Below are 23,426 nucleotides of genomic sequence, written 5' to 3' on the forward strand. Positions count from 1 at the left end.
AAGCATGCAAATAATCAAACCTTCCCTCCTATCCCTTCCCTCCTGCCCCACTCCACACCATCTTTTCTTCTTTCTCTTCCCTCCTCCCCCTCTCTCCACTTCTGCCCCCTTGTGCTCAGAGGCACATGTTACCAAATTCTTCCAAGCTACACAGCAAGTGGATTGGACTGTGAAAGACCAACCCAAATTGTGTTTGCATTTTTACAAATTTGTAGGGCAGTACAGTATCTCAGAGAGTAGTTCAAAGCTCCTGCTCCCTTAGTGCATTCCCGATAGCCACCCAATTTCTCTGCTTTTGAAGTTTGATAGGAATATCTGTTGGCAGTACGGGTACGTTCTTACACCACAAGTTTTTTTTTTTCCTTTTAGTGAATATTTAGTTAACTGATCCTGCAGTGTCCCTTGAAAAAGCTTCATGGAAATTGATAACTCCAAAATAACCACCATCTGAAGAATCCTGATCACTACCCAACAGTGATAATGACACTTCCTGCCTCAGGGTGATTGTGTCTTGTGTTTAAATGGAAATTGACTGCCTTCAAGTCAATCCCGACTTATGGCGACCGTATGAATAAGCGGTATTCAGAGGTGGTTTACCATTGCCTTCCTCTGAGGCTGAGAGGCAGTGACTGGCCCAAGGTCACCCAATGAGCTTCATGGCTCACAGGTCCTAGTCCAACACTAACCACTACTCCACACTGATAATGATATGATGTATCCAGTAGCAGAATTTGGCATGCAGAGCTGTGCCATCATAACGGGGGTTGGGTTGAAGAGACTTCAGTGGAGCATTGCCACCCACCATTCACTTCACACTTATCCATGTTGTCTTAGCCTCTAGTGTACCACAATAGCCGTATGAGATGGATACGTGTCTGCCCGGAATGACCACCCTGGATCACTTGGGCTTATCAACATCCTCATCATCCATGCATTTCTCTTGGTCAGGTTCCTGGGACTCTGGGGAGATAGTTGGTCTGCTGTAGGTGGGCTTGACTCCCTGGGCTCTGGTTTCCAGACAAGTCCCTGCATGCATCTGCCCAAGCTCTGCCAATGTCCTGTGCTCTTGGTGCTTAAGCAGAACTGGAACTAGGAGAGGAGTTCTCCCACACAGGACAGCAGTTAAGTCTGATCTGCATAGTCCCGCCTATTGGAATGAGTGGGTAGAGCAACCCGTTGAAGGGGAGCCTCCTCCGCTGTAGAAAAATGACTACTTCAGTTCATTAGCTATTAGAATGGTTTGTTTGGAATGGCTAACTAAATGATTTATGATATACTTTTTTATATAATAATGTGGATTTCAAAATTTTAACAATACAAATTCCAAAGTGTTCTTTAATTATATATGTATACATATTACAAACATTCTCCTTAATAATCCATTAAAAAAACCCAGACAGAATTGCTCAGTACATGTCAATACAAGTATCAAAAATGCAAATATGAATTATACGCATAGATCTGAATATAAAAATAAAAATATGCTATTTAATTAAATTTTAATATAATTTAATAGTTCATTCAATAATTCACAGCTGCAAGTAATGTAATCCTATATCTGTTATACCCAGTTCTCTTGTATGTACTATTAAAGGTATCACTTTTTCCATTTCTTCCTTGATTATTTTATGAAGTCATAGCATCACAGTTAGTTTTATCACTTCCAGTTGCTCCCAGATTTTCCTAATTAGTTCTAATTCCCTTGAGCCTCTCTCCTGTTTCTGTGTTTTGGCAAAGATTTTCCTTGCCATTGTTACTATATATAAGATCTCTGTTTGATATTTTTTTACTTATGTAATGTTGACACTTAATGTAACACTGAAGCTGAAAAAATTGACTCCCTTTGAAATAAAAATTGCCATACTACTTTCGGGATCTATCTATTCAGTACAATCTTACTCATATTTATTCAGACGTAAGTCACAACTATTCCCAGTCTAGTGTGGATTACTGAGGTTGCAATCTCTCAGCCTTATTTCTTTAGATATGTGCCTAATTTCTAGCTTAAATGTGGTAATTCATGGACATACAATTCATTGAATTTGGACAAAGTCAGGAGTTTCTTCATGCTGGATATTAGAAGAGAATACTATGTTGGTTTTAAATGGTAATAAGAGATACTTTCATATTTGTTCTCTTGAAACGTGTATAAACACTCCATATATGGATTTAGATACCTTCATTTTGCATTAACTAGCTTTATTCAAATTGGTTTTGATTCATTCAACACTGCTTCCTTTAAAGGCTGAATCCCATTATCCTCCAGTCCAGAAGCTTGTGACACCGAAGACTGTTTCCCTGTCAATGAGTCGTTCACAATATTTTAAACCATCTCTTACATCTGCTGCTGAATCAGGCAGGATCCGACAGAGAATAGAGATAAACCATAAGGTAGGTAAAGCATCTAACTATACATCATTCTTAACCACAGCCCCACTCCTCCCCAGTATCATCACAGCGTGATCTGATTTGGAGCCCTAATGTCTGCTTTACAGTATAACCCTTGTGGACCAATATTTTTAATATTTTGGACAGTGTCAGTCTAGTGTTGGGATTTCAGTGGACCCTCTTGAAGTCCTAGCAGCAAATAACGTTAATCACTGATTTCACAATGAATCCAGTTTAACAATAAAAAAAATAGATTTTATTCCAAAAACACAGTCTCACAAAGGCTGATGGGGCACCTTGGGCCCCACAATGTTAACTGGAAATTCCTCATTGGGCTATCAGGAAACCCTGGAGGAGAAAACAGAAGAGATGAAAAGGTGAAATGCTGGACTCATACTAAGGGCCCAGTAACTTCTTTATTTTTCAAAAAAATATTACAAATTAGAAATCAGTGTTGTAGCTTTGCACTATGAGAAATAACTCCTGCGTCAAGATAAAGCCAACTTGGAGCAGAATTAACCCTCGGTAAAATTTACACCTGGGGTCCAATGTACCTGCAGTGCTTTGTAATTTTTTTTGGGGGGGCATACACACAGGAATGTTGGGGAAGCAGTGCTCTTTAAGTGGTATAACCACAAAAAATGAAATTATGATGCAGACAAAATGCAAAGTTATTTTCCCTACCCTATTTTGAGAAGTTGCTAGGAATAGAAAATAGTTAGGCATTCCATAGCTTTACTTTCCCATTAATTTCAATGGGGAAATTGGACTCCTGATAGGGTTAGTAAGTTAAATGTAATTTTTAAAAAATTGTGGAGGAAGAGGAAAACCTCCAGGACAACTGGCCCCACAGTTGTTGAGAAGTACTGCACATAGTGTATGAAGTGGATTAGATTTGCTAAAAAGTTTTACAGATATTTCAAACAGCAACAACTCCTTTAGCTCGCAAATGTTAAAAACAAAACGAAACATTGGAAGATCAAATTGGAGATCTATTGACATGTGGCTCTGTTTATCTAAATCTTTGGAATAAGTTGTTAGAAGTTTCTAAAGGGAAATTTTCATGTTTCCTGCATTTTATTAAGTATCTGAGAAACTAAGTTTTAATATATTAATTGAAAATAACCTTATGTACTGAGGACTGTATGTAATGGCAGATTTGTGCTAGTGGAAGCCTTTCTACTAGTGCAAGGTGAAGCACTCTGCCACTACCGCTGCACCAATTGCAGCCTCTGCACCATGTCCCACACTGTTCTAGAGGGTCCCCCACTCCTCACTAGAACTTTTTGAGGGACACAAGGCTCCATTGGGTAGGAGGGAATTGCAGAAGGGCTTGCATTAGTACAGAGCCACTATTGGATTCAACCCTGAATCTCTGATGCTGCAGAATGATTCTTTCTCAAACCTCTAGAGCAGCCAATTTACTTTGTAAATTGGGAGGGTAGATAATTGCTGTAGGCAGAAATGGAACTGTCACATGGGCATTGCTAACAAGAAGAAATACAGCTTGCGGTGAAAGAGATTTTTTGGGATGACTTCAAGGTAGTAAAGGAGTACTACTGCAGAAAGCCAAAAATATTAAAAAGTACATGAAATAGGCATTTGGGTAAACAAGGACCAGTGACTTCTTGTTACTTGCTGTAACATTTACTCTCTCTTTTTCTAGGAGTAGCAAATCAGAAAAAGTGAATTAACACCTAAAGTATTTTTTCTCCTTACAGGGAGCGCAAGAGAAAAATCTGGTAGTAGATCAGCAAACAGAATTGTCAGATAGGTATGTGATGTCTATCCTAGTTCCAAAGGACCTCTTGTGGTAGCTCTTGTGGACTGGAACTATGTAAATTTGTCCTTTTTTTCAATGCAAGTAACTGAATAATATGCATTATCCTAGAGGGTAGTAATAACAGAGAAATGTTTACGTAGAAAGAAGTTTCTAGCGATGTAGCTGTGTTAGTCTTGTTGCAGCAAAAGCAACAAAAAGTCTTGTGGCATCTTAAAAACTAACAAATTTATTATGACATAAACTTTCATGGTTAGAATCTACTTCATTAGATGCATGAAGTATAATTCTCTGCTAGTGATATATGTACATATGGGGAGAGGGAACCGTAAAGTCAAAGGGAAATGAAATGCAAAAAGTACAGTCAGTGTTTCAGGTGCCATAAGACTCTTTGTTGTTTTTACTTAGGAAACAGCAACTCTGGGCACATTCGCATGTAATGCTAAGGCAAACCATGGCTTAGCATGAATGTGCTACTTCCTGAGATCACATGTGCTTTGCACCTCCCTAGTCCTTTGAGTTCAGCTCAGCACAGCATGTCATCCATACCTGGGATCATGGTTAAACTCTCTCCTTCTTAACTATAATCTGTAGCCAAGATTAAGGAAGAGAGAGTTTAACCACAATCCCAGGTTCAGATGGCACGCTAAACCAAACCTTGGCTTAGCTGTCACTCTACATTGAGCTAAAAGAACTGTGAAGGAGCAAAGCAGGTGTAAGCTTCTCTCCAGAAGCCAGTACGTTTGCATGATCCCATTAAGCTGTAGTTTGTCTTACTGTGACCTGTGAACCAGGCTTCTGAAATACAAGCCTGGAATATGAAATGCACAAGATCCCGTTCTGAACTGAAGATAGAGGTAGTAGCTTTAAACAGAAAATGAATTAGGGTGACTTGAGCACTTATAATTGACAAATGATATAAGGAGTTGCAAACTTTACAAGTAGTCCAAATGTCCAAACATTTGTTGCAAACATTACAAGCGGTCCAAATTCTATTCCAGTGACAAATTCTTATTACTATTGATATTTTATTACTACCGCTACGTTTATATCCCACTTTTCCTCCAAGGAGCTCAAGGTGGTATACAAACATGGCTCTCCCCCTACTGATTTTATCATAACAACAACCGTATGAGATAGATTAGGCCAGAAACAGTGACTGGCCCAAGGTCAGTGAGCTTTATGGCCAAGTGGGCATTTGAACCCTGGTCTCTCAGGTCCCACTCCAGCACTCTGACCAATACACCACATTGGCTGTGCACTGAAACCCTACCAGACTGATTGTGTAAGATCACCCGTTACTAAATGTGCATCCCCCCTACCCTGCTTGCAAGGGCACATAAGTCCCTCAGGTGTCCAAAATAGTGAGGGTCATTTCTTTTGTGAAATTTACACACTATCCAAGTTGCTAAAAACAGTTTTTACAACATCTTACTTTTCTATTTTAATATCTGCCTTACAACTTTGCCATTTTATGTAGCCTCTTTATGGATTCCTTTTCCCCTTGTATATATTGATATATGGTTATCATCAGTGTGCATATGCATGCTTTGTTGTTGCTTTGTTTGTAGGACCTTGAAATGCTATATAACATACTGATTATCTGTCAGCAGTGTCACAAACCCCAGGTTCAGTACTTCTGCAACCAATGGACTTTCTCCTGCAGCAGGAGGCAGTGGTGGTGGCAAGATGAGAAGGGAAAGAGGTGTCCACTATGTATCAAAATCTGCACAAGAGGAGGTAAGAATATTTGTTTGTAAGGGTAAAAAAATAAATCTAGAAGCTGTGAAATCGAGATAATACATGATGAGTAGTTTTGAGCTTCAGAGCTGCTTATCCCCAGGCTGATTGAATAAAGGAACGTTTAGTATTTTCATCATTACATTTTAAAGCTGACCAAGCCTATGCTCTACTTTGCAGCAGTAGTAGAGTATAGGATTTTTATACAAAGGGTCCCAGCACAGTGGATCCATACTCCAGTTTAGAAATTGAAGAGGTGGACTTGTCGTCTGCATTGGAGCAGGAATAACACTAAAAACTAGGGAAAGTGCCCTCGTGAATCAGGAGTGCTCTGCAAGATGCTTTTTCATTTAGCAGTGGCATCATAAGGGGTGTAGGAATGGCCCTGTATAGTGGCAATCAGTGCAAACTTACAGTTGCAGTAAGTTACAGCTCAATAGGTTTTGAGACATAGGTACAACTCATGGGATGTTGCTGTAACTGCTGCTGGCGAAGGCTCTGCTTTTGCTGCAGTTAATACAGGAAAAGCTTTAAAACAGTCATATCCTTTATCTGAAGTTTCATATACTCTGCACTTTTATTTACCCTGTAAGCATTTTTGGGGTGTGTGTGTGAATTAAAATTCCTTAAGATTTCAGTGGTTAAGTTAACAACTGTTTCATTAATGGCTGAGTTGCTTTCATCTTTTTTCTGTAGAAATGGGCTGAGTAGAACTAAAATACATATTTTAATGGAACTTGAAAAATAATCTCATAATGCTCAATTCTAGGAGATGGAGATGCCAGTACTACCAGAAATATCTTTACCCATCAGTACATCATCTTTGCCAAACTTCAGCTTTGGCTCTCTTGTTAGTACTACTGTTTCATCTTCACCTGTCAGCGCTGCACAATCAGTGGCTCAAAAGGTAATTTGTATGTGAATGAAGGTTTTGCTTGCATGCCCATATCTACCTCTTCCCTTCTGTGGCTTCATCAAACCGTTTTGCTCTCCATCTCACTTAAATGTTCAGTCATATGGGCATAGGCTGTGCTACCTTGGCATCTTCTATGGATGGGGGATCTCAAACCCTGGGCCCTAAAGCAGCCCTCCAGGCCTCCCTGTCTGGCTGTCAGACTGTTCCCAGTCCCCACCCTTCATTGGCCCTGCTCTGTGCCCTCATTGAGTGTATTTGCCTGGCCAGAATGTATCCTTGAGCTATGGTGATGCCTTCTTGTTTGCCTGAATGCAGAGAGATGTGTAGAAATTTGACTTTTGCATGGGTGGAATGTAGCAACTGTTCAAATGTAAGAGTCACACCTGTTGCTTCACCCACTTTTGTCTTTGGCTCACCCACCACTGGTGTGCAGTCACCAGAAGGGTTCCATGAGGCAGTGCTTCCCTTGGGCTTTAGAGCACCCCTGTTACAAAGGTTGATAATAAATGAAGATTGATAGTAGTGTAGTTGTCATATTGGTGGTACTGAGACAAATGTTTTCACTGGATTGTTTTTATAGTTGGGCCAGTTATACTGAACTACAGAGGCTCTTGATGGGGGATGACTTTGTTCAGTGTAGCAGTTTGTAAAAAGTTACATTGTAGCAATACACCCAGTAAGCTTTAAGGATACATAAGTTACAATTCTATTCTCACTTATCCGTGAGTAAACCCCAGTGGCGCTTACTTCTGAGTAGGCATGTATAGGTTTAGTCAGTTAATTCAGTACTTGAGAGATAGACTAATTCATGCTACTCTTGAGTCAGCATAATTTTTTTTTAATTTAAAAAAACCTCTTTAAGTAGTGGAAATTTAGGTACTGTGAGTGCCAAAGGGGGGAAAAACTGCTAAGGAGTTAGGAGTTCAGAAATAGAATAAGTATTGACACTAGCAGTCACATCCACACCACACATTCAAACCACTCTTATTCCATTTTGAAGAGTCATGACTTCCCCCAAAGACTCCTGGAAAGCGTTGTTCATTAAAGGTCTCCTAACAACTCTCAGCTCCCTTAGCAAACTATAGTTCCCAGGATTCTTTGGGAGAAGCCATGACCGTTAGTGGTATAGAAGTGCTTTAAATGTATGGTGTAGATCTGACCCTACTGCTATAAACATTGACACAAGTCCTGTGATATATTGCAAACTGCTTTTGAAACTCAAGTATGATAAACAACTTCTTGTGCTGTACAGGGTGAGAAGACAATGGCTTCTGCTTGAGAAACAGAAGTCTAAATTTGTCTTGGGCATGCAGAATGGGTTGCTTTGGATCCATGCCAAAATCTCTTTCCAAATTTGAATGTATTTGTTGGGGTTTTTTGCATTATTAACTAGTGACTAGTGATTCACTTCATTCAAGCTATTAAAAAAATTAATTTTTTTAAAAAATCAGGTGCAACCAGCCAGTAATGCTAGCAGTCCTGTGTTCAGATTTTCATCTCCAATTGTAAAATCTACAGAAGCAGAAGTGCTGCCATCTGTGTTTGTAAGTAATAATGCATATGTAAACTTATAACAAAAGAAAGATGGGAATGATAGAAGAGATAAAATATATATTTAATATTCAGTTTAGAAATTCAGTGTTAGGAACCAGAAATCTACAATTCACATTTATTAGGATGTGCAAGCTAGGTTATTGTCCTCTTTTGCCTTTTTTTTAAATCTCTGCCAGGTTGGTGGGTTCAAATTTAGTGTTCCTGTTGCAAAATCATCTGATCCTGCAGGACCCAAGGATACTCCAGTGTTGCCTCTGATAAATGCAGGTAATTAAGTGTATTTAATGTAAACGTTTTCCCCTAGCAGAGAATTCTGGTCAGACCCTAGTTAAGATTTGACTTTTTAAAATGTCCATTGTGATATCAGAAATTAATGTATTCCAGGTATCAGTTCTGGATAAAATTCAGTTTCGATAAAACCATATCCAAGCATCTTTACCTCATAATTATTTGGCTCCTGTGGACCCCAAATAGATTAGATTGTAATTCATCCAGTAAGCTACCCCATTAAAGATAAATGTGTACTGTTTACAAGTGATGTATTCCTCGGGAGGGGGGATCCTTTCAAGTACATATAGTCCAAGCCATGAAGCTCCTCAAACAATTATTTTCTTCACATCTGCAGCTATCAATAATATCAGCAATAAGAGAGCAAATGAGTGTGATGGTCCCTTTAAGCCTGCAAAAGTCTTGAAAGAAGGAAGTGTGCTGGATATTTTAAAGGGCCCCGGTGAGTCAATTGATGAGGTTTTAGTTAGTAACTGGCAATATTGTATTTATATGAAACTTTAAAGAAAACAACTATGTTGAATGGAGAGGCTGAAAAATTGTTTATCAGATGTTGAATGCTTATGAAGCAGTCTAGTAACATAATGGGAGCTGTTCTGGTTTCTTTTTTTAATCAGCAGTGACTCATGCTCATCCTATATCTTAGAGGTATGAATAGTTCAAGGTTTTCCCATTGCCTTTCCCAAGCATACAGGCCAATAAGGCTCATAGAAAAATCTTGTAACAGAGATTTTCCATGAGCCTTATTGCTCTGCATGCTTGGGTAAATATGCGTGAGTAAAATGTACGCTCCCTTCTCCAGAATAAAGACTAACAGGGCTCCATGGTGTCTCTATCTAAATCATCCCAGATTAGGGAGTATAAGACAATTCTTAATATATATTGTTCAGATAATATATATTGTCCAGTTTATTTTTAAACAGTCATACGTTTTAGCAAGATAGTAATTAGCCATATTCCCATTCTACCAGATCTGTGATCGTTAAAATTTAGCACTAAACAATTCCCAATCAGAACTGTGTATATTGAACATTGGATGCAGACTCTAGTTTGTCTGATTTTTTTCTTTATCAGTAAGTTTTCAGACTGTATGCCGGTGAAATTAATGTGTGAAAACATAGTATCTGATGACAGCTCAAAAATCGGTGTGAACTTTAAGCATAGCCTAAGGGATGGGGATACAGCTTCTATGCCCTTATCACCTTCTGGCTCACAGTTCTTCCTTTCCTACTTTTTGCTACTTTAGTCTTTGTCAGAATGTATGGAATTCTGTGTGAACCTAAATATTGCTATCAGGATAGATTAATTTTGGGTGTTTTTTAAACTACCTAAAATAGCTATGAACAGTGTTAACATTGTTCCAAAATTGAAGTATATGAATCTAGTTTGTGCAAATGATTGCAAGTTGTTAGTTCAATAATCAATTACTGATCTGAGATTGATACCTCAGTTTTTAAAAAAATATATTTTAATACAGAACCATTAAACTTGCACAAGAATAAACGAACAAAGAATAAACAAATAATGACTATACAGAAAGAAAAATGACAACCACAACAAAGTTAATATAACTCCTAGAATAAGCTTACTCCCTGTTGATAGTCTATGTGTATTTCCTTATAGAATGAAACACTTCCAAACTTTACCTTACTGTTTGCCTGTAGATTGCCTGATCTACTATGAAACAGTGGTCATTATCATAATCCATATCTTTGGCAGCTGTTCAATCAAAGTAGGGGTTTTATAAGATTCCCAATTTTTAGTCATAAGCATCCTAGCTACCTGTATATTAGCCACTAGTTTTCTGTCCACTAACCCTAATTAGTCCCCTCATATCAGTCAACAAGGCCATTTTAGCACTTTCTGAATTACATATTCAGTTGTTTTCTTTCTGTAATACCAAAATATACATATAGTTGGCTAATGTAGCTTTTGTTCTTGTTATGTGCCTTCAAGTTGATTACGATTTATGGCGACTTCCAATAGCATACCTCCAGTATTAAGATTATAAATTTTCTTAATCCAGTTTGGTGTATAAACTAACAATGTTATTTTTTTTAAGGGTGGTATCTAGCTAACTTGTTCCATTAGTGCAAGAATCTGTCCTGAGTTTCCCCCCAACCCTCTGGAGCGGGTTTAGGGACAGGAGGGAGAGTTGCTTCGTGCAATCTTAAATCCTTGCAGTCATTTAGCACTACATTTGATATAATCTAAATAACCACCGTCATTGAGAGACATCATTGTCAGCTGTAAATATATTGCCAGCTTTCTTTAGTAATAGGGATTTTCAAATCAGTTTCCATTGTTGTCTGCATCTTTCATTAAAAAGAATCTAGATTAATCAGAATAGCATGAACTTTAGAAAGCTGACCTTTCCTTTGATCAGTATTACATAATCTTGAAGCCTTAGCACGTGTTTTTTAATTCTAAGTATTGAAAATATGAACAGACTTTGTAGTTGAGACCCTACATTATCAAAGGATGATAACCCTTGTTCATTGTAGAAATATCACTATCTGTATCCATATGATCTATATCTCTATGGGCCATTTTCCTCCCAGCCAGAACAATTACTCACATTTTTACCCATGGCGAAACCCTGCTGAGACTTTAGATGAAATTTCAATGGGTATAACTATACTTTCACTAAATTTTTATAACATATTTTTTCTTTGGATGTTTAATAGTGCCCCAGTATTTTTGGATCAGGGCATTCCTTCCTTAAAGGGGTTTCTAAGGGATATTGTTCCATGATTCTACTCCTGTTTTCAAAGTTTGATCTCCATTGAGAAACCTGATGTCAAAACAGCTGCATATTTAATCGTATTCAGAATAGCTAGTAGTCCTTTCTAACTAAGTGATAGTGCTGCTTGAAAGGGTTTACCCTTCCAAATAAACTTGTTAATTGTATTTTATTCAACAATGGAAAAGAGACTGGAAGTATACGTATGTATACATATACAACAATATGTATAAAACTTTCTGCAAGGTTTTCATTTTAGGTGCTGTGATTTTTACCAAACCACAACAAGGAGTAATTCTTCCATTTCCCCCCAATCTTTCTAGATCTGAGTAACCACGTGCTCTACATTATCCTAAATTGGTGATACTTCAATTTTAAAATGGTTTGTTTGGTCTTCCTGTAGAAGGAGAGTATATGTTAGAAACTCTGGCTTTTTCCTGTTCTTTTTCTTAGGCTTTGCTTCTCCAACCACGTACTCTTCAGCAGCTACTCCGCCTGTTGCAGCAAGCACAGTAGTTTATACAAGGCCTGCAATAAGTAGTTTCTCTGGAGTGGGTTCAGGACTTGGAGATACTTTGAAACAAGGATCAACCTATTGGCAGTGTGATACATGCCTTGTACAAAATAAGCTGGCAGATAACAAATGCATAGCCTGTCAAGCTGCTAAAGTGCCAGCATCAGACACTACTAAGCAGACTGGTAGTTTAACTCAGAACATCACTGTCAAATCAGCTGTTTCTTCAACGGGGACACAGGGCTTTGGAGATAGGTTTAAGGCAGCAGCTGGAACTTGGGACTGTGATACTTGTTTGGTCCAGAATAAACCGGAAGCTACAAAATGTGTGGCCTGTGAGACACCAAAACCTGGAACAGGAGTAAAACCAGCTCTTGTGTTGCCTGCGGTGGCAGACAATGCAACAACAGTGACTTCCTCTTCTGGCTCCACTGATCTTACAGTCAGTTTAGGATTTGGAGACAAATTCAAGAAGCCACAAGGTGCTTGGGAATGTTCTGTGTGCTTAGTGTCAAATAAGGCAGAGGATAGCAAATGTGTGGCCTGTCAGTCAGACAAACCAGGTGAGTTTGCAGCCTTTGGAAATTGTTTTTTGGGGAAAATGTTTATCTCCATTAGTAATGAAAATAAAACACAGGGCACTGGAGTTTCAAATGTGAGAATATACTATGAAGTCTCTTTTGCCATATTTGTAATTAAATTTCCTGTTCTCATCCCTTTTTGTCAATATACAATATACAACATTTATTATATGATGGCCAGCAGAAGCAAAGTGGAGGGATTCTGAAAAGAGCATATAATATTTTTCAGGATTCCTTTCTTTATTTTTATAACAGATTGTTTTGCTGCATTCATTCTTCTGACTTCCAGAAATTAACCCCTTGGCAGACTAGGACTAAGAATAATCTCATCCTAACCTGACATTCTGGCTTATTCAACAAACTATATAGGCTCTTACGAATTCTAGCTTCAGTCTGATTAAGATTGAATTCTTAGAAGCCCAGACTGAAGGAAAAGGAGGTCACCTTTGATTATCTTTCCTAAGTGGATTTTATATTGACAGTAAAAAATGCAACATTACTAGATTGTGGATTGTGTCCTTAAAATAGGAAGAAAATATAGGTAATTTCCTCCTAGTTATTCAAAAAATAAATGGAATCTGACACCTCTCTGAAACTATTTCTCGTGTTACCCTAAACAATTAAAATTCATGAGGTTGTCACTGGTACATTAATCATGTAAGAAAATTAGCTCTTGTCATATGCAAGAATCTGTGTTCTGATGGTTTTGAATATTCTAGTTACAAATATTTTTCCCTATCTAGCTCACCTGAGATCTCCTATGAAGATGTTGACAAAACATCACCCATTTCTTCATAAAAATATAGCTGATGTTTAAATGCTCTGCCCCCTGCTCACCACCCTTGCCAACCTCCCAGGCATGCCCACTCCCCTCACCAACCCACTTGCCTCACCTGTTCTGCTGCCCCACCTTGGACAAACTCTGCCACCACACAACGCACCTAGGCCACACAAAGGCCTTCCCCCACCTGCCCGGGCTGCTGCCACCAGTGCAGATAAACCGTGCTGTTGTGCAGTGCACCTAGACTACACACCAGTCTCTCACCCAAGCTGCCACTACTGGCACCACCATCCCACCTAAGCTGCCCCTTTTGCCCGCTGTCCAAGGCTGCCACCGGCATAGCCTTGCCTGCTTGCTGAGGTGCGCAGTGGCAAGCTGCATGCAGGCGGGGGGCGGGGGGTAGAAGCGTTCATGCTGCTGTTGGCTTAGCACCACCTATATGTGCAGCCGTGAACATTTTTATTATATGTATTGATATAGGAAATGTCATAAACTGGAATCCCTAACAGTTAAAAAGTATAGACAACTATAATAGCTTCTTCAGAGGGAGAAAACACTAAAATGATGGTCTGTACTGCTTGAAGATAGCAGCATAGTCTGCTCTGCCAAAGGGCAGTTATTAGGCAGTATCCAATATACTTATTCCATTAGTACAAGGGTTTATGCTTGCACAACTGAACTTCCCCCCTCTGCTCCTCCAACGCATGTCCTTCACCCTCCCAAAATCTACCTTGGAGAGTTGGTGGAACCTCCAGAAGAAGATTTAGGAGGGGCATGGGGGAGGAGGGGGGAAAGTTCCATTGTGCAAGTATAAATCCTTGTGCAAATGGAATGAGTTACTTAACACTACATTGGATACATGCCATTAATTTCAGTTTGGATAATTCAATTTCTATCTAAATTTCTCTTTCAAGTTTCAAATGGGTATCATCTGCATCATTGTTTGGCCTTCATGGGCAAAACTGCCAATGGTTTACTTTATATCGTGTTTTGTTATCTAGGAAGTTCAGTGCCTGTGGTGAGTAGCAGTGCTTCCTCATTACCTGCTCTTTCTGGAGGATTTCTAGGCTTAGAGAAATTCAAGAAACCAGAGGGAAGCTGGGACTGTGAAACCTGCTTGGTACAAAACAAAGCAGACGCCACAAAGTGCGTAGCTTGTGAGAGTGCAAAACCAGGCAGCAAGACTGAACTCAAAGGTATGTAAAAAGTATAGATCTCTCTCTCTCTGTGTCTCTCAAAAGAAAATCATGGTTGTGTATTTTACTCCTCCACTTTTATTTTCTATCCCTGAAAGCTCAGGGTGAAGAGAACATTTCTCCTTGTACTCCCTCTCTAACGTCTAATTTTTCACAACTAACTGAGAAGTGCCATGCCTGGAAGCAGTCTTATGCATGTGTATCACTTGTTGGATCCAGAACTGCTGGGCTAAGTCAGATAACCACCCAAATGCAGATATTGTCTATTCATATTATGTTACTTTCAGTGCAGTGTGCCCTTGAATCACATGCACATGCACATCTCCATGTGGCTGAGACGCACATTCAAATATACATGTGCACATTCATTGAAAACAGCAGTGGATACAGACCACATCTGTCAGAGATGCACATCCAATTTATCCCCTAATCCCCTTTAAACTCTGTGAGGCTTTCCCCCCTTCCAGCTTAAGGAACCTTAGGTTATAAAGAGGGGTGGAGAACCTTTTTCAGGCCCACTTTCCCTTCTGGATAACCTTCCAAGGGGCACATGCCAGTGGTGGGCAAGGTCAGAGGCAAATTGGGCAGAGCAATGAATGTGAGTGTTACTTTTGTACAGTAGACTAGTTTCTACACACACTCAACAAATCTATCCTCCATCCAGGCAACCAAGAGGCATTAACAAAATGCAAGGACACATTCCCACCATACAAAATCATTCACGGAGGGTTCAAGGCAGGACCATCAAGGAGTGTGGGCCTTGGAGGACCAAGGCCAAGGACCAAATAGAGAGGACTTTAGGGTAGCATTTGGGCCTTGGGCTTGAGGTTCTCCATTTCTGGGTTAGGAGGATGTGCCTCCTGTAACACCAGTTTCCCTTTTCTCTAGCCCTTTAAACAACAGAGTTTTCCTCACAGTTACAAGGATCCTTACAGAGGGGGAAGAAGGAGAGAAAATGGGTTTGGTGCACTTGAAGAGCATTCTGTGGGCGGCATAGATCCCAGGCTGAATAACAAGCTTTTCTGCTTGCCTTTTACTGAACCTCTCAATTCCAGCTGATTGAGGGCTCATGTCTGCATGCTGCTCTCTGCTGCCAGCAAGCATTGACAGCATGAGAGTAGGGTCCTTGTTGCACCCCTTTGCTGGGACTGTGCTTTAATTTTTTTTCTCCTCCAAAACAGGATTCCTCTGCATTCCTGAGGGGTCTTCCCCTCCTGCCTGCATTGGCTCCCTCCCGCTCTCTCCCTTTCTCGTTTTGGCACTCAGCATGCGGATCACCCACTTTAGTAACAGAAGTGATGTCATTCCAGTGAAATTTGCTCATTCTGGTGAATGCAAGTGGCCTTTTTCTTACATACATTTGTAGAAGATCCTTTTCTTCAACAAAATGAGTTTAGCAAAGCCTATTTATTCTTCCCAGAGTGTGTATAGTCACATAATTACTCTTATTAGAAGAATAATTTAAAAATTATTTTCCAATAAGTTTTTACATACAACTGTATTAATGATGCTGACACCATCTTCAAATCTATGGAGAAAAATACATTTATCCTCTCCCCAAATTTTCTTTGACTCGTATTTCTTAATCAGAGCTCATCAGTAATTTTTGATCTAGAATGAATCATTTATAAGAACACCTAATTCTGTGGATGGAGAAAAATCACACTTTTCCAACAAAAAATAATCTTTAACATAAAAATGTTGCTATGATTAACTTATGAAGCAACTGGAACTAGACCATGCAGGCTTTCTCTGTGTAAAGACGTTATGCCTTTAACATACTTGCTGTACTGTCTTCTTTTCAGCATTTGGTACTGGTGCTGCTGCTTCTACAGCCCCATCTACTACATCATTCAAATTTGGTATTCAATCATCATCCTCAGAATCACCTCAGATGTTGGACAATGCAGGGAAAAACTTCAAATTTGGAGAGCAAACAGGATTCAAATTAGGTATTACATCAGAACTGGGATCATCTGCAAACATGATGACAGGAGGCTTTAAGTTCTCTAAAACAGAAGGGTCCAAACTAGGAAGCTTTCCTTCAGAGTCTGAATTAGAGGACAGTGTGAAAGATGGCAAGAATAACAGCAGCTTCAGTTTTGGACTTCCCTCTGTAGCTAGAAGTACATCTACATCATTTCAATTTGGAATAGCTAACCTTGGACAGCAAGAAAAGAAAGAGGGACTTAGCAAGCCTGCTGTAGGAGGTTTCACTTTTGGCACAGGTTCCACAGCCTCTTCAGCTGCATCTGAGAATAAAACTGGAATAAGTGGCTTTAAATTTGGAAATACAGAGGAAAAAGAAGCTGCAGTAACTCCCTTTTCCTTTAAGAAAGTAGAGGAGAAGAATGATCCTTCAACAAAAGGTAGCTTCTCTTTTGGTAATGTGGAACCTGTGACTGTCCCTTCTAATCCTTTCGTGTTTGGAAAGAAAACAGAGAATGAAGAATCAAAGGCACAGCCCATGTTTTCAGTTGGGAAGGCAGAGCAAACCAAAGATGACAGCACAGGAAAGCCTACATTTAGTTTCAGCCTGACAAAACCAGCAGACAAAGAAGCTGAACAACAAGCAAAGCCAGCTTTTTCATTTGGGTCACAAGCAAGCACTGCAAGTAGGTGCAAAAATTCCTTACAGTTTCAGACTTTAGTTGCTTGCTGTATCTATCTCTGTTGCCAGTCTTTTGTTTCTGGAATACTGCTAATGATCACCATTTCCTGAAATACTTCAGAAGAAAGTGTTTCCTAGTGAAATGTTTGGGCAGTGCTTAGAAAAAGCAGGTACTCCTTGGATAGCCTAATGCGGTGGGAAATTAGCTATAAATGGCACCGCTCATTTGGTCATCTAAGGCTCAGTTCTATAGACTAAACTCAGTGCTAAAATTGGCAACCTGCCCATAGATACTGGGAGGATCTGATGCTTTGAAACAGCCCATCTGTTCTTCTAAACTGAGTCCTCCAAATACTTTAGATAAGAATTCTGACAGTAGCTCTAATTAAGAGGTGGATTAAGTTTATCTGAGAGAATTGGTAGTGTTAATTACTGTTTACACTTAAATATCTGAAGTGAATTGTTGAGATGCTCTTTAATTATGGAATAGCAGTCATTTCAGATTTTAAATTCTGTCACCTTAAGATGTGATTGAATGGCTTGTGCAGAGATATTTTAATAGCTAGATGTCAGAAATGGTGCAATATCATTAGGGTTGGGATGTTGTTTAATTGACTTGACTATTTTCTGACTGTGGTTAAATACTACCTTAGGTATTTACAGTTGCTGATTGTATGATCAATATTAAACAATATTTTATTTTATTTATGGATAACTTCGGTTTCCTGGGTGATTTTTCACATGAATAATAAACCATAACAAACTGTGGGCTGCCCCAGGGATTCCAGATAACTCTTCAATTTCTTGAATGTCGTTGGCATACTTTTAATGTGTATAATATAGCTGGCTATAAATAACTGCTCACAAGAGTTTAATTTTCATCAGTTAACTAAGTTCTGTCCTTGGCATCAATCTCTCTTTGCTATACTTTTACAAAATAAATCCTTTAAATACTCAGCTCTTGCTTAACTGTTGAGTTGACAAAGTATTTTTGACTGGTAAGATAGCCAGTATTAAACAACATCTCTTAAAGAAAGGTATGCTTAGAGCATAGGAAAGTTGGAATAGGAACCATATTTTGAGAAACTGAATATGTGAGTTGAATGAGAATTGTATATAACATTCTTTATACATAGGCATTTATGAATGGATGATTTCCTAGGAGCTGGCTGACTCTTAGTTGAATTACAGTCAGGAAAATAATCACAGAACATTGAGATGTTGCAATTATTGTTTTATTTATTACAAGGGGACAGAGATAGCAAGAAGCAAGAGAATGAAGACACAAAGTTCAGTAATGGCTTATGATAGATGCAAGATGGAAAAGGAATCCAGTGCTAGAAAGTGGACAAGGGAAAATGCATGGTCAAAGCAATGTGCTTTAACAGATCAAACAAGCAGAAGACTTGAGAACAAAGATTTTTAAGATGGAGTAGCAGGAAGACCATAACATAAAACATTACAATGATTGAGTCTGGAATAGGAGAATGTAAAAGTGTCCCTGTTGTAGAAAGAGAAGACTGATCTTAGAAATAAAGAAGATAATAATAATAATAAATTTAATTTCTGTGTCGCCTATCTGGCCAATGGCCACTCTAGGCGACGTACAACAGTTAAAACATAATATGATAAAATACAATACAATGATACAATATAAAAACAATATAAGAACAATACAGCAGCAGACAATAATATTAAAACAGGGTAGGAGGCATTCCAATCTTAGTAATTAACCCTCCCCGGAAATCCCGAAGGCCTGTTGAAAGAGCCAGGTCTTTAAGGCTGTACGAAATGTATTTAGGGAAGAGGCATGCCGGAGATCTTGTGGGAGGGAGTTCCAGAGGGTGGGGGCCGCCACTGAGAATGCCCTCTCTCTAGTACCCGCCAATCTAGCTGTTTTTGTCGGCGGGATTGAGAGAAGGCCCTGTGTGGCTGATCTTGTCGGGCGGCATAATTGGTGGCGTTGAAGGTGCTCCGTAAGATAAACTGGGCCGAGACCGTATAGGGATTTAAAGGTTAATACCAACACCTTGAATTGGGCCCGGAAAACAACTGGAAGCCAGTGTAGATCGAACAACACTGGTGTGATGTGATCCCGGCGGCGACTGTTCATAAGTAGTCGAGCTGCCACATTTTGTATAAGTTGTAGTTTCCGGACCGTTTTCAAGGGTAACCCCACGTAGAGCACATTACAGTAATCCAAACGAGAGGTGACCAGGGCGTGTACTACCAGTGGGAGCTGATGAACAGGAAGGTAGGGTTGCAGCCTTCGTATGAGGTGTAGTTGATACCAGGCTGCCCGGCTTACTGCCGAAATCTGAGCCTCCATGGACAGCCTGGAATCAAGCACAACCCCAAGGCTGCGGACCTGGTCCTTCAGGGGTAAACTCACCCCATTGAACTTCAAGTCAACATCTCCCAACCTTCCTTTGTCTCCCACAAGCAGCACCTCGGTCTTACCGGGGTTCAGCTTCAGCTTGTTCCTTCCCATCCATCCACTCACGGATTCCAGGCACTTGGACAAGGTCTCCACAGCCGACTCTGGTGAAGATTTAAATGAGAGATAGAGCTGAGTGTCATCTGCATATTGGTGACACTGCAGCCCAAATCTCCTAATGATTGTCTCTAGCGGCTTCATATAAATGTTAAATAGCATGGGAGAGAGGATAGAGCCCTGTGGCACACCACAGTTGAGAGGCCAAGGGTCTGAAACCTCCTCCCCCAATGCTACTTGTTGATACCTATCGGAGAGAAAGGAATGGAACCACTGTAATACAGTACCTCCAATTCCCAATCCCTCCAGGCGATGTAAAAGGATACTGTGGTCGACAGTATCAAAAGCCGCTGAGAGATCGAGGAGGACAAGAAAGGAGAATTCTCCCCTATCTAATGCCCTCCTCAAATCATCTACCAGAGCGACCAAGGCTGTTTCAGTTCCGTGACCAGTCCTGAAACCCGATTGGTATGGATCCAAGTAATCCGTTTCATCCAAGTGTGCTGACAGCTGGTTGGCCACCACTCGCTCAATGACCTTGCCCAAAAATGGTAGATTCGAAATTGGGCGGAAGTTATTGAAAACTTGGGGATCCAAGGAGGGCTTCTTCAGGATGGGCTTTACAATTGCCTCCTTGAAGGCTGATGGCATTACACCCTCTTTCAAGGATGCGTTTACCACCGCTTTAATCCCCTCGCCCAATTTCTCTCTGCAGCTCATAAGGAGCCACGATGGGCAAGGATCAGTTAGACAAGTGGTAGGCTTCACAGTTGTAAGCACCTTGTCCACATCCACAGAAGGAAGAAGCCGAAACCGATCCCAACTTACCGGCATGCAACTGGCCAACTCTGGTTCATCCACTGAATCCACAGCGCACGGAATCGAGCTCCGCAAGTGTTCGATTTTATCAGCAAAGTGCTTTGCTAATATGTCACAGGAGGCCTTTGACTGTTCCAAGGGTTCCTGAGCAACTGGACCGACCAGGCTTCGGACCACCTGGAACAGCCTCCTGGGACAGCATTCCGCGGACGCAATAGAAGCAGCAAAGAAAGCCTTCTTTCCTGCCTTTATTGCCACCTGGTAGGCAGCTACTGCTGCTCTAACCTGTGTCTGGACATCTTCGGAGCGGGATTTCCGCCACCGGCGTTCTAGTCGTCTCACCTCCTGTCTCAGACTACACAACCGCGGTGTATACCATGGTGCTAGCTGAGTTCTATTCAGGGGGAGAGGACGTTTCGGAGCCACCCGGTCTAATGCCCTGGTGATCCCATCATTCCACTCCTTCACCAGGGTTTCGACCGGGCGACTTTCAGCAAGTTCCAATTCCCCTAGCACAGTCAGGAATCCATCCGGATCCATCAGGCGCCTGGGGCGGACCATTCTAATAGGTCCTTCACCCCTGCGGAGGGGGCATGGTATCGAGAAGTTCATGTTTACCAGGTAGTGATCTGACCATGACACAGGGGTGGAATAAACCACTCCCAACTTCAGACTACTTCTCTCCTCTCCCACGACAAACACAAGGTCAAGAGTATGACCGGCTACATGGGTGGGCCCAGTATTACTAAGGTGCAGTTCCCAGGAAGCCATGGTTTCCAGGAAATCCCGAGGGGCTCCAGTGAGAGTGGTCTCGGCATGCACGTTAAAGTCACCCAGCACTAACAATTCTGGGGACAATGCCCGTACAGCCGAGACCACCTCCAGCACCTCGGCCAGGGAGTCTGCTGTGCAGCGGGGTGGGCGGTACACCAGCAAGATCCCTAAACTGCCCTTCGGGCCCAACCTCCAGTACATACAATCAACGAATTGAGTCCTATGAAGAGGAGGTCTGGCAAAAACCAAGGATTCTCGATAGATGACTGCCACACCCCCTCCCCGCCTTCCCACCCTCGGCTGCTGTGCATAACGGAAACCTGGTGGACACATGGCCTCAAGAATGGGAGCAGAGGCTTCGTCCAACCAAGTCTCCGTAATGCGTGCCAGGTCTGCCCGCCCATCCAAGATCATGTCATGGATGAGTGAGGTCTTCTGCGTTACAGACCTGGCATTACAAAACAGCAGTCGAAGGTCGGTAGGAACCTTGCATCCCCCAGTTTCCGTCTGGTTCTGAGCAGACCCGGAACATGGGATGGGTATAATGCATCTATCCCGTGTTCCCCTATTCCGGCATGGTCTGCCAGCAGCACCCTTCCAGCGCCTGCCGCCCAAACTTCTTATAACTTGGCCCCGCACCTCCCTCCCTGGCTTGATAAATTGAATTTGAAGATAAATTGAATTTGAAGATAAGGAAATAAAGGGGGGAAAAGAATCCAAGCAAATGTGAGGAAAGGGGAAAATAACACCAAGAAAGGAGAATAAGAAAGAAGATCCAGGAGGGAAAACCTATAAGTTTGGTTTTAGATTAAATTTGAGTTTAGAGGATGTTTGGTGAGGCATATAGAAGCTCTGAGAGAAGAAGAGGCAAGGTCACGAACAGAGAAATGAGAGTTGTAAGTCATTAGGGTAAAAATTACAGTTTAAGCTGCAGACATGGATAATGGAAGCAAAAGGAAGAATATATACATTATAAAAAGAGGAAACAGGACAATGCGAGTCATTGGCATCAGTCTCTTTGTGATAGTTTTACTAAATTAAAATTAAAGAAAAGTAAAGACTGCAGAGGAAGACAATGAAAGTAGTAAAAAGTTATTCAAGCTTTTTAACCAAGCTAAAACAAAATCACAGGGAAATGCAGAATAATGGAAGAGGTAGAAGAGATTGTGGGATTTAAAAATAAGATACTTCACTTTTACATAGCAACCATTAAATTGAAGCATTTTGCATACATAATTTGGGATTCTAGTGAAACCCCTCCTGCCCTCTTGTAAAAGTAACGAAAATACAATTCAGTGATAATTTCAAAAGCAGAATTAGGAGAGGGGAGAGAGAGAATGGAAGAACTGTCCGTTGAAGAGTTTGGAAACAAATTGGAGGGCAAATAGGGTAATATAGGAAATGGGGGGTTAAGGAAGGGGTTTTTTCCCCTCTGAAATGGAAGAGATGAGAGCATGTTCAAGAGAAGAGTATGTGAGGATAAAGAAAGAACTGATGTGTAAATTAGAGACAGAATTGCAAGAGAAACGTAAAGGGAATAGAGTCAAGAGATGAGTGCAAGATAAATACAAAAGCTAGGAAAAAATCAGAAATAAATTGAATAAATGAAAGAAAATGAGGCAGACGTGGGGATGGGGATAGAGATCAGAGATAATGAAAGGAGGGCTGGATGGAGAAAAGTTTATCAACAAAGGCCCAAAAGAGCAAGAATGTAAGGTAAAAAGGAGAAGGAATAATTAGAGCAAGAAGATAAACTAACTTGGCATCCTCTACAATTCTTCTAAAATGTATCCTGCCACTGTTGAATTGTTCCTTGCATGTGATGGTAGAGCTGCTGAGAGATTCAACCAAGATTTTGCCATTTAGAATGTCTTGAAACATGGGCATATCTGTGACAAACCTGCTTTCATGTCACATGGCATCAGGAGATCTTGTTGCAAAGTGGGTGGCAACTGATCAGCCTAACATAGAAGTTCTGTGCCTTAGTGCAAACATTGCATACAGTGGCCCATTTCGGACCATCTCGGTCTAACTAAACCATGGTTTATCAGACTGAGCATTGTGCCCACCTTCGTTTACCTCTTCCCTTCTCTTGTCCACTATAATCAAAATTCTGGAGCGTTAAAATTATTGTTTCCTTTTATATCTGAACTGAGAAATTGTGGCCAAAACTCCCAACTACAAACCAGGTTATGAAGATTCAGGTTTCATATTCTGCTTTTTATGAAGAAATAAAACCACACTTTC

At 40.6% G+C, this 23,426-nt stretch overlaps 1 protein-coding gene across 6 annotated transcripts in view; it reads left to right on the forward strand.

Annotated features, from left to right (window-relative positions):
* The window catches only part of NUP153 (nucleoporin 153), a 50,806-nt gene that overhangs the window by 21,799 nt on the left and 5,581 nt on the right, over nucleotides 1–23,426 (forward strand). For 4 of the 6 annotated variants that reach the window (XM_061592198.1, XM_061592188.1, XM_061592161.1 and 1 more), the window contains exons 9-18: nucleotides 2,245–2,391; nucleotides 4,110–4,162; nucleotides 5,779–5,908; nucleotides 6,678–6,815; nucleotides 8,276–8,368; nucleotides 8,555–8,645; nucleotides 9,004–9,108; nucleotides 11,863–12,486; nucleotides 14,287–14,481; nucleotides 16,287–17,096. In XM_061592198.1, coding sequence (XP_061448182.1) covers nucleotides 2,245–2,391; nucleotides 4,110–4,162; nucleotides 5,779–5,908; nucleotides 6,678–6,815; nucleotides 8,276–8,368; nucleotides 8,555–8,645; nucleotides 9,004–9,108; nucleotides 11,863–12,486; nucleotides 14,287–14,481; nucleotides 16,287–17,096 — 2,386 coding nt within the window. The remainder of the gene's footprint in view (nucleotides 1–2,244; nucleotides 2,392–4,109; nucleotides 4,163–5,778; nucleotides 5,909–6,677; nucleotides 6,816–8,275; nucleotides 8,369–8,554; nucleotides 8,646–9,003; nucleotides 9,109–11,862; nucleotides 12,487–14,286; nucleotides 14,482–16,286; nucleotides 17,097–23,426) is intronic. The other 2 variants (XM_061592179.1, XM_061592209.1) reach the window with 2 other exon arrangements.

This window comes from Rhineura floridana, chromosome 1 (genome assembly GCF_030035675.1).
Source record: "Rhineura floridana isolate rRhiFlo1 chromosome 1, rRhiFlo1.hap2, whole genome shotgun sequence".
NCBI lineage: Eukaryota > Metazoa > Chordata > Lepidosauria > Squamata > Rhineuridae > Rhineura > Rhineura floridana.